Source organism: Sphaerodactylus townsendi, linkage group LG08, assembly GCF_021028975.2.
Source record: "Sphaerodactylus townsendi isolate TG3544 linkage group LG08, MPM_Stown_v2.3, whole genome shotgun sequence".
NCBI classification, from domain to species: domain Eukaryota; kingdom Metazoa; phylum Chordata; class Lepidosauria; order Squamata; family Sphaerodactylidae; genus Sphaerodactylus; species Sphaerodactylus townsendi.
Window position 1 is genome coordinate 50,271,165 of NC_059432.1, and position 12,440 is coordinate 50,283,604.

The following is a 12,440-nucleotide window of genomic DNA, read 5'->3' on the forward strand; positions in this document are numbered from 1 at the left end:
TTTACATCTGTTTTCATCTCACAAGCTGAATTTTCTCCCTCTACCTCTTCTATCTCGGACAAATTCTATCTAGAGAAATACAGATTGCAAAGGGAAGCACATGTTTATGTTTTTGTTTTATAAGCTACTTCGTTAACTTAACACAATTTCATATTTCCAAAGGAGGTTATATTTTGGTTATTCCTGGGCCTATTTTGTCCCACCTAAATCTAGTAAAAAGTCCCCATTTCCAACTATTGGCAGACTGTATTGCTCCATGTTGTTTTCGGTTTTAAGTGTAGTGTGTTTTTCTAAGCAACATCTTAAGTAGCATACAATTTAAATGACTTTGGACTTTCAGAACACAGAAATATAATTAATGGGATGGTTGGCCCCTTTTGAAAATAGTCGGTAAATTAAACTGACAACCATGTCCCAGATTATACAAAACAGAAAAACCCCAGTACCATGACTGGCAGGATGGTGTTGATGGTTTTGGCAGGATGTAGGATCTGGATGTTGCTCAGTTCTGTAGGTGTGGTCCTTCTAAGGTTGTTGAAATGCTGTGGCAGAAAAGCCAGGAGTAAGGCAATCTGGTGGATAAAAAAGTAGCAACTCCACAGCAGTTATTGTAGCACTCATCACCAGTGCTGAATTTATAAATCAGAAAGAAATAAAAGCTACCATAAGATTTTTCAGGATATAATTTTAGGACCAGAAAAAGATTTTGTTTGACCTAATAGTCTGCTTTCCAAACAGGAAGAACTCCACCAAGGATAGTTTTAGGGACTTCTTGGATTTAAGACCAGATGTGACTGGGTAGGCTTAATCCTTTCTCTCCACTTCCTTATCTGCTTTTTTTTACACTATCCACTTACTTCACGGAAGATGTTGGGGTAAATTAGAATCCCAGTTCTGAATTCCTTCTTGTTCACCTGCAAAATAAACATACCTGAACTCTCAGTTTGTTTTGTTGCAGCTTATCTACCCTTTCTTCTTTCTGCATCCTAATTAGTTTGTCAACCATTCAGACAACAATCTATTTTACTATTTGCATGGCCCTTAATATGATGGGGCTGCCTTAGCCTAGATCAACTTAAAAAGCTAGATGAGATTCTATTACAAGGCCAACTACATCACAGTTCCTAACAATGTTCAGACAACAACTACAGAATTCCAAAGGCGTTCAAGTGTCCCAGTTATAGCAATCTACACACAATGGAATTTCAAAAACCTCCTAACATCGAGCTTCGTTGTGCACATTGTGTACAAAGGGCACAGATGAGTCATGCATTTGTTTCCGAAATGGTTACCTGATTTACAAATGGGGAAGCGTAGACAAAAAAATACTCCTGAGGTAAAATATCACACAGTGTACCATGTTGAAGAGACAGCTTGATAAGTAACATCTGTTGTGCAATGCTTACAATGTCACATTTATAAAACCCTCAACACAGTTAATAATCAATTAATAAACAATACCAGCGGCAGAAGAAACCAAACTTGCAAAAAGAAGCTATAGCAAAAAACCCAGGGCAATATTCAGCTACCTGAAGCCTCACACTGCAATTGCACAAGAGCAGAGAGGATTCAACAGAAAATGGAGCACAAAGCAGGCATTTTGGTCTGGAGCAAACTGTCCCCAACCAATATTGCATATGGGTTCCCACTTCTAGAGCAATGATTCCCAACACCACCACATCCCCTTTATTTCATTCCCAAAGCAATACCTGTTAAATTGTTTTCAAAGACAATGTGCTTAACAATTAGCCAAGACTGCTCAACATCAACAAAGTCACAATAATACACTAACCTCCCAATTCCAAAGCTCTGCATAAGTGCTGATTAAAGTTAATGACTTGTATTACCAAATAAGACTGTGACAGACCCTGAAACTCTCCACAGTCATTTTCACCCTATTTTCAAGAAACAAACAGAAAGTCATTTTTAAAAGGCCACTTTCCCAGCCTGTTATGATGTTACATTTCAAAGCCAGCTTGGTGTGTCACAGAATTTGAGACAATCATTTGCACGACAAATGCACTGTAAGGTATTTACTACTCCTGACCAGAAATAAGATTAAGTGAGCTATTTGGTGGAATCAGCTTCTGGTACAGAGTTAGAAAACATGCCAAATATGTTTTTACACAACTTTATATAGCACAGGAGATAGGGATTTTGTTACCAACCTGTAAAAGGGAAACAGCTATAGCTTTCTTGGTTTTCTTCTTTCACTACTGCCAAGATAACCCATAAAGGATTAAAGGTTATGAAATAAATGCTGTACATAGAATGTGGGCTGAGATCATTTAAACTCATTTCCCTTGTGACCCCTGAAAATCCTGGACTTTCAACTGCAGGCAGTCTGTTCTTTCGGAGTTAGTTTTCAGTCTCCGATGATGCATAAGAGGGCTTGTTTTTTACATTATTTCTATGGCAGCTATGTGGGGAAAAAATCATTTTTCTATTTGATTCCATGCATTGCAATGAAGTAGATAGATCCAAAGATTGTAATGGGAGAACCAAACACTCCAAATTTGTTGACACTGGGACAGGATTCAAAATAAAATATACTTAAGAAAAATGCAAAGGGAATAGACGCGCAAAGAGCTAAACGACCAGAGTAACAGTTTCAAGCACTATGGAAGACAGTATTCAATAACACTTGTTGAAAGGATATTACAAGGTTCAAAGGATATTACATATATTATTTAGCGCGAATTAGAGGGCCAGCATATAAATTCTAATAAATAAATTTTAAAAACTGCTTCCTTCAGGTACAAAGCAGACATAGAATATTATATACACACTGAACTGCTTCCCCCAAAATATCTGGTATCCCCCAAAAGATCTGGTTTATGTCTGAGAATCTGAATCGAGGCTTTTCCCTGAATCTGCTCCCAGGTTAATTAGCTTTGGCCTACTTCTCCCCCCTGGTTCTTTCCTGGAAAACAGATATTTATCCATTGTAATGTGTAATGTAGCCTTCTGACAGAGCTACTGCAGTGCACTGTACATTAGCCTATCCTTGAAAACCTTTTAGAACCTGCTGCTGGTCCAGAATGTAGCAGTTGCCACAACTGCTGGTGTTATCCAAGAGGAATATAAAAACCCATTTTGTTGGAAATTTCTTTGGTTAATTGCAAACTTGTCCTTTATGGCTGAACCTAGTGTAATTGAGGCAGCTCCTCTCTAGTCATTATGATCTAATCCACAAAACTTTTTCACTTTGCCACTATTTATGAGGCCCACAGCCACTACAAAGCAGACTTTCCTGATAAGGATTACCAGATACTATCTCTTTCAAGAAGTCTGCCAAATCTTGGCCCTTCTGAACAGATTTTAAACAATTGTTTGATGACAATCTTCTGGTGTTTAATGTGCTTAATTTGACTGTATTTGGTTTGATTGGCTATGGTTTATTATCTCTGCTTCTTTTTTGACTGCACTGTTTTTGTTTACTTATTTAAACCCATTTATGAGGTTTATGATAGTGGTTTATGATATCAGACAATACCAACATCACACAAAGAGCAATCAGCTAAATAACATCAGCTCAGAAAAAAGGCCCTGCTGAATCAGACCAATGGCCCATCTAATCCAGCATTCTGCTTCAACACAGAGGACAAATCAATTGCCTTAAAAAGTAAGCAGGGCATCGAGGCCAAATCCCTGACCTGATGCTGCTTCAGCAAATCCAAAGCCAATGAATGTTCTTAGAACTGGTGAGATATAACACTGGCCTTTTCTGCACCACCATTTAAAATGTTTTGAGGCAGGAAGTTAAATGTTTCCTTCCTAGAGTTCCGCTTTGCCCCCCCCCCCCCCCCCGCTTTGGTTCCAAAAACACTTCCAAGTAGATTTTCTTTGTGTCTTTTGAAACCCCTTATTATGATTCTTTTGTCTGAAATGTTTCCAAACTATCTTCTCTCACTGTGCAGGCATTTTTACCACATTTTCCCACTATTTTTTCCATGCCGCTGTGCCATTGTCCAACTTCTCCCTTGGTGCTATTTTTTGCATCCTTCACTCATTCCTTTTCCGCCTCAACTTTTTCTCTTTTTTGCTGTTCTCTACTCCTTTGCCATCACCCCCCCACACACCATTTTTTTGCATCCTTCACTCAGCCCTTTCCTCTGTGTTGTTTTTATTTTATTTTATTTTTTTGCTATTTTGGTTGAATCAATGAAGAACCGGTTAAACTAAGGTACAGGGCATCAGTTTTTAAAACCTTTCATAGTGGCAATGAAACATTTTGGAGGAAATGAGCATGGATAAACAAGGGAGGGGTTTGAGAACTTTCTGGAAACATTTTCAGTGACTTGTGTGGAAAAGGCCACTGGTAACTCATCCTTGCCATCATCTGAATTCTGAAACGCCTGAAACTTTCAGACAACCTCCAAAGGCAGCCCTCTATACAGCACGTTACAATAGTCCAACATAGATAAAAATTAGCACGTGAGTAGGGTGAAGTTGGTGAAGATTAGATGTCACATGGGAGATCACTGCTTCTGTCCAAAAATCCAGATCTAATTACAAAATGAGAACATATTCCTTTAAAGAGAATACCCCTCTAAGATCAAGCTTACCATGCAATCAGTGATAACTGTATACTAGACAAAATCTAAGCCTTTAGCTTCAATTTACTGGGTCCCATCTAGTCCATCACTAATTCCAAAGTCTGGTTAGGAATCTTATACCCACCCTCTGGATTAGATGGAAATAAACAAAAAAATCACTTTCAAAGTTGAGAAACTTTACAAAAAAGTTTGATATGTAGCATGAAATGCTTTTGTTCAAAGGACAAATAAATTGTAAAATTCAGGGCACTACGTACAAACCCTTGCATAACTCTATGAAACAGGTACCCAGAATGCAGTTTGATGTCCCATGCAGTATGAAAAGGCATACTATGACAGGCCTTTTCCATCAGCTGAGGAGATCAACACATCCTCCTATGATTTTGAGGACATTAGGCTTGTTTTAAACTATAGATCTTCTCTTCAGTTACCAGGTGTTCTTCAGGAAAGTGGCCTGGGACCAGACTACTTACGGGAACACCTTCTGCCATATAGACCAGCCCAGGTGCTGAGGTCACAGGGGGGAGGCCCTGCTGGCCATCCCTTCCCCCTTTGAGGTGAGAGGAGTGGGGGCCGTGTGGAGGTCTTTCACAGCAATAGCCCCCACATTATGGAGTGTCCTCCCATTAGAGGTCCAACAGCTGCCAATACTACACACCTTTCAGGGCCTGGTTAAGAGCTTCATTTTCACCCGGGTTTTTCACTGATTGATGCCATCTATCCCCAAACCACTGGGCTTTTTTCAGAACTTGCTCAGTACCTGCACTTCAGAAGGTTAGGGAGAGGGTAGGTTTGGTTAATTGTTTTATGTATGTTTTAAGGAATTTTTATCTTTATATCTGTTTGTGATGCTGTTTTTATTGTAAAGTGAGAAGCATTTTTAGATTGTTGTAACCCGCCCTGGGATGCATTTGGAGGGTGGGACAAAAATCAAACAAACAAATGAACAAATGTATAGGTTTGGAGCTCACTATTGCGAGGGAAATTCTGTGTTGAGCAAGTAGAATACGAAAATCACTAGGGCAGGATTTGTATATAAATAATACATAAAATGTTTTTATTTACAGGACAGTTTCAAAGAACAGATCACCAGCACAGATATCTCAGTAGTCGAAGGAAAACTGGGACATATACATTCAAGCTAGATATGGCTTCAGAGTGTGATTTGAGGGGTTTTTTTTAATGCTTTCAAGTACAAATAGGCTTTTTACTGACGAGCTACTAGGTTGGATTCTCTTTCGCACACAGGATTCCACCCACACGCCTGCCCTTTCCCAAGAGTCAGAGTAAATTGTACAAAGTCTACTAATCACCAGAGACAGACCTAACAATCTAGTACTATAGACTCTCCCAGAGATAGAGCGAAGCCACTCTACCACATTACCATGCAGAGCTACCCTTCAAGCCAGACCAAAGCCATCACTGGTCTTTCCCTGAGGCAGACCTGAGCTCCTACTAATGAGCTTCCCTCGAGTATTCCATCCCCCTCCGGAAAGGCGACTGGATGATGGTGCAGCATGCCAGTAGGTTTAGCTGAGTGGCTGTCCTTTCCTTCAGGGCAGGATGGTCTCTTGTCTATTACAGATTCCTTCAGGACTTGCTGTGAAGGATGTGCCAGTTCAGTTATAACAGGCTAGTTGTAACAAGCAAGGGTGCCCCATGCCATTTTTAAACATCTTAAGAAGCGTTAAATGCTTAGCTGGAATTAGGGTTGCCAAACTCTATGTGGGGCATGTAGATCTCCCAGCATTATAATTGATCTTCAGACTACAGAGATCAATTCCTCTGGAAAAAAGGGCTGATTTAATGGGTAAACTCTGTGGCATTCGATCCTGATTAGGTCTCTCCACTCCCCAAATCCTGCTGTCCCCACACTCTACTCACAAAGTCTGCAGACATTTCCCAACTTTGAGGGTGGAGCTTGTGGAGGGAACAAAACCTCAGTGGGGTATAATACCAATGAGTGCATCCTCCAAAGCAGCCATTTTCTCTAGGGGATCTGATCTTGATCAGCTGGAGACTGTAATAGTGGTAGATCTCCAGGTGTCACCTGGAGGTTGGCAACCCTATTCCCAACCCTGAGCTGACAACCCTACCTGGAACTTTGAAGCATGTATGACGATACAAGGTATATAGAAATACAAGCTTAATTACCAGTCTCAGATAGTCATGTTAAAAACAAGCTTCCTGTAGGTTCCTGCATGAAATAATTATTGAAATGTTTAAAAACAAAAGCAATAAAAGATCATCAGATCCTCTGAAGATGCCAGCTACAGATGTAGGTGTAATGTCAGGAGAAAATGTTACTAGAACACGGCCATACAGCCCGGAAACCACACAACACCCCCGTGATTCTGGCCATAAAAGCTTTCGACAATACAATAAAAGATCTCTTACCTATTGTCCTTCGGAGATCTTCACACTGACTAATGTGAGGAAACTTCAGGATTTCTTTCCACTTTTTGCTTTTACCTTTACGTTTTCCTCCACCCCCTGAAGAAGGAAAAGGATATTAGAATTAAATTCTTTGTTACATTCCCATCTCATATTCCTCTGACAAAGCTAGAATGAATTTACCTCACACCCATTAGCCTAATATGTAAGATAACCCAAGCCTATAGAGATTTTATTAATCAGAGCTGCACTGTTTGAATACAGCATTGCTACCTGCTGACTGCAACTATTACACACAAGTAAACCCCCCTCCACACGAACATATTAACCATACAAAACATACACAAAATTTGCATCTTCTCAGTTTCCCTCCTTGTCCTTCTAACTTTGTCTCTGTGTGAGGGGGAATTATTTAGCAGATTTTTCTAAGTGGAAGATCCAATACTAAGTCCAAAATTAAGTGAGGGAAAACCAAAAATATTTCAAAACAAACAAATGTACAAATGAAATCAAAGCAATTTTTGGTACTTTAGAGCAACTAAAATGTTTTAAATCCTTGAAAAGAAGAAGGAACAAGTAGCATCAGGGGCTTCACTTCACTGTCAGGTAGAAAATGTCAGGTAGCATCAGGGGCTTCACTGCACATAATATGAATACCACTGTGAAAGCACAATCTAAATGAGGGTATTGGAAGTAAAGAGAGGTAGAAGTCTTCTAGCAGGTTTACCCTCAATAGCAATCACACTGTAGATGTGATGGGGTAGCCATGTTAATTTCTGTTGCAGCAAACCCAAATAGGAATTTTGGGCAACTTACAGACTCACAACATTTCATTCCAACATAAGCTTTTACAGTATAGAGCCTACTTCTTCAGATGCTCTGAGAGGATTCTCACAATACAAAGATTTCATACAGGAGGTTTGAAAAGGAACAGGCCAGGGTCAAGGGATCATGGCAGCAAGCAGCACAATGAAATGTAGTTCTGTAAAATTCAAATCTAATCATTCAAAAGACAGAGTTCAATCACTAATGTTCAGTTAGTTAACACCTGTAATGAATGGAAAATCCCAAATTAAGATTTTTAAATTTTTACTATAACTGTGATTCAACCTATGGGGAAGGGACAAACTAAGAAAGATGGCATTGAAAAGGTATGTGGGAGGAAAACAAGAGTGATCTACACAAGATTGATTAAGACCAGACCTCTGCAGCATTTCTACATGACTATAAATGGTGGCAGCATCCTTATGGCAGCCACCAGAATGCCATCAGGTCTAGAATGGCAGTTAATAAACCCCATTTCAGGTGTTTCACAGTAGGATATCTTTTGCTGAAAGCTGGTGAGCTCAGAGTATCAATATACCCTGAGTATCAATATATTCTATCAACTGATACAATATCTAGCTCAGAGTATCAATATGATTTGATTGTGCCTTCTTGCATGATAGAGGATTGGACTTGATGGCCCTTGTGATCTCTTCTATCACTATGATCTCTGGGTTTGCTTACAAATACTTCTGTTAAATTCTGTCATACACACTTCCAAATGTCTACATTTCTGTCTAATATACACCTATGTTGCCCTCTCAAGTCTTATCTAGCCGCACTATGTCATTTCCTGAATGAACTCTACTTCCTCTTGTAAAAACATCTTAGAGAGTCTGCAGAACTACAAACATATTAGTAACTAAACAAAGTACAAAATCATTGGCTAAAGCATCCTTCTGAAACGTGGCTATCTGCATGCTCCCTTCCTTTGCACCAGCAATGAGTGTATTAAATAGTTGTTAAGAACATGAGTCCAGTGCAAAGTTGTTATCGTGGGAGTAAAATTTGATGTAATTCTGTGGAGGAGGGAAGAAAGAACATACACAATTGTGTATTTTTACCACCCTTTCTGTCAGGACCTGGAAAAAGAGTTCCCTAGTTACAAGCACGATTGGTTCATAATATAGCCAATGGCTTCACACTTCTCTTATTCCTTGTCTCCCAAAAAAGCAAAAACCCACACAGCACAGCCTGATGACTCATTTGGTTGTATCCAAGCACAACACAGCAGCCCTCTTTTCGCCTGTGACGTTTCTACGTTAAAGATTCCAATCAACTGCTTTAATCTGCCTGACCTTTCGAGCTCACAGCCAGCTATCTTGGAGTTCTTCTCACTTGTTCACTGCAAATATGATTTGGCAAGACCACAGGCGTACGTGTGCATGTGGGGTGGATGCGTGTTCCTGTGGCTGTGAGGGCATGAAGGACATAATGCTCTGAGACAGCAAGGCAAGGCAAATTGTCGCGGTGGCTAAAAAGGAGGCAGTCTCACTAACCAGGACAGTAATTTCAGAGGCTGTGAAAACAAAAGCTATTCAACTACTCCCTTGGTTCCTGCTTTAGCACTAACTTTTTGAATGGGAAGGCTTTTTAGATCTCTGCTGCTACTTTAAAAAAAAGATCTGACAGGTCCCATATGCTATATGCCCTAGTTTCACCATCTGGGATATCTGAATGATTTTGACATCACAGTTTGTGGGCTGCACCAGACATTGTCACAGTGTGGTCTCTCTGAGCTTCCTATTAATGGCTCAGCAGCTGGACAGAGGTCCTTCAATGAATTAAGGATCTTTGATACTCCTACTGTGCAGGGCAAGCAATCAAACGTTCACTGCTCAACAAGCAAGACTGATACTAGAGGGTCTGCTGAACGAACTAAGAGGACTGACTATTTTATGGCTATTTATAGCTTAAGGTGTGTGCCCCCCCCGCCCCCTGCCCGTCTTGGGCTGCCGTAGCAAGTGCTGAATTGTGCAGCAAAGTCCTGAGGATGAAACCCCGCATTAATACATGCACATATGAACATCCTTTGCCTGAACTGAGGAATGCAAAATAACTAATAACTCCATATACCTTGAATTACAAATAGATTTGGAGACATGGCTAAATCCTTGAGCCTTCTAGCATGAGCAACTGGGAGAATGGAAGGAGGGATGCAGAAATGTCCCTGTTTTGTGGAAGGGCTAGATAGTCCCTCAGTTGGAAGGGAGTAGTAAGAATGACTCCTTCAAGGATTCATCAGCAACAACTATCAAGTGCTGCAGACACCAGTGCCTGAATGGGTCCTTCTTCTCATTCCTGTTTGCATTAAAAAAAAGTAGAGAATCAGCATGGCCCTAGCAAACTGATAAGGGATCTCTGGATAGTTACTTATTATGAATCAATAACCTTTAAATCACTTTGGTTTGATACAAAGGGAGGCATGGGAGGCATTAATGGTAAGACCATGGATATTTTACATACGTGTCAAGAGATTTCAAAAGAGGGAATGATGGTAAAAGATTTCAGATCAATTAAGAGAGAAAGAGATGACTATATGATTGGAAACACACTTCTACAAATATTTTCTTAATGTAGCATATTCGTGTGCGAAAACTTAATAGGAACAAAAAGACTTGCCATTAACAGATTCTGAGAACCCCTCTGAAATTCTAATCAACATTAACAAACGTAAAAGGAGAGAAAGAGGCATTTTATAACCCAGAGGAAAAAACATGCCATGTCTTTGATTTGTAAATGCTTCTCAGTTGGCTGCCCTGGTTCTGGAGGGCTCTGAATCCCAGACCCTGGCATTTGGCTTGGTTGATGCCTTCTGCAGCAAAGGTGGCTCTGGGTACAGGGAGAGGTTGGCAAATCTAAGATAGCTGCAAAGTAGTGAGTGGCACTTCCAGAGTGTGTGTGTGTGTGGAGGGGATGAGGGATGCTGCTTATTGCTGTTCGGTGCTTGTGCATCATGCACCTAGCCTGAGCCTATTATTCGACAACTGCAAGTTCACCTAGCTAATCATTTTTTCCATGTTCTGTAATGTGCTTACCTGTATCTTAGAACTATCCTGTAGTTACTCTTGTAGCAATAAAGCTATTTAGTTAAGAAGCATTCCATCGATACCTCACCCATGTCCAAGACTGCTCAATAGACACTACTATAAGTCCTGGATGCTGAACCTCTGGGCAACATTGGCAATTAACAGGGCAAAGCCAGAGTGGTGGCAGGCTAGTGATGGAGAATTCCAGCATGTCATCTGACAGGAATTGGAGGCATTATAAAGAATCCTTTCTGCCACAGCCATCTAACCAGGCTATATCCCAGTAACTGGGGAGAAAGCATCTGAACCTCTATAATATGTTCCTGAGGGATGATTAAAAACACAGTGGTAGCATTATGCACAGTATGCATTCCGCACCTTGTATACATTAGAAACAAAATATTTTGTTCTCTGACACTTGTATGGATTGGTAATTTATATCGCATCCGTATCTTCTAATAATCTACTTATCTATTTTGAAGGGACAAGGCTATCCATCATGGCAATTTGATTTTGTAGTTATGCTACTTTATCAGTCCCTGCCCCCTCCAGGTTCTACTTCCACTGGAAGGGCTTCTTTGTGCAACAATCTACAGATGGAGAAACGGCCATCTGGGAAATCTTTCACAAACGATATGGTATAAAAAGGAAATAGAAGGCATCAATATGAAATGAGCACCATGTTGAGTAACAATTCACTTGTGTGTATATGTGTGTAATATGATTTATTTTGTAAACAACTTTGTAGTGTCAGAACAACCAGGAACGTATAAACTGTGGCAGAACCACTTTCCAAAACAACCTCCTTTGTTATATCATTTATAGAAATCCAAAAGAAAAAAACAACTTAAACCAAATGCATGCTGTTTCATTTGATTTGCAAATGGAGTAAATTCAAATAATGTGCTTTGCATCCCTTTTGGAAATCATGCTTCATTTTTTAAAGGCAACAAGTGACTTTGGATGTTACTTTAATACACACAAACAGGTTGCTCAAGTCCAACCAATGCTTCCTGCCTTCCACAATATAGACCAAAAAGAAGGAACTGCAGCTGTGGAGCATTTCCAGAGAAGCAATGGAACGGTTAGACGCAACTCCATGCCAACAACCATGTGGCCTCATCAAATGCAGCTGTTGGCAACAAATGCAACTGTAGGCCTGTGTGTTTATCTGTAGTGCCACAGAACACATAAAGCCTGACAAGAAGTTTTAGATGGTTCTATTGTTTACTATGTCAAAAGCACCCAAAAAAGGTCTGATTTAAATGTGATACCAGCAAGGCTGAAGGACTGAAATGCATTTTACACCACAGGATTACTCTGTTCGTTCACCTGTTTTCTGATGTTTTCTCATTATCTTTGCCTTCCCTCATCTTGAACATAATTTAAGTATGTGGCTGGCTGCTTGTTTAAATCAGAGCTTCCTTCTGTAACACTGTACTTGGACAATGTTTTACTTAAACTGGGCTGCTACTTACATAAAGCAGTGACATAGACTTAATTATGCTTCACAGATATTCCTGAGTAATGGTATCTTACAGTGAGCTTTTATTTCCTGGTTGCTGGTGATACAGCCATGAGGAGATCTATCACCTGCCCTTCTGTTTGCTTGACCAACAAGGAGACAATCTCA

At 40.1% G+C, this 12,440-nt stretch overlaps 1 protein-coding gene across 2 annotated transcripts in view; it reads right to left on the minus strand.

Moving 5' to 3' along the window:
* GRK5 (G protein-coupled receptor kinase 5) overlaps positions 1 to 12,440 on the minus strand; it is a 201,563-nt gene that overhangs the window by 137,100 nt on the left and 52,023 nt on the right. For both annotated transcript variants that reach the window (XM_048505125.1, XM_048505124.1), the window contains exon 2: positions 6,957 to 7,052. In XM_048505125.1, the coding sequence (XP_048361082.1) occupies positions 6,957 to 7,052 (96 nt within the window). The remainder of the gene's footprint in view (positions 1 to 6,956; positions 7,053 to 12,440) is intronic.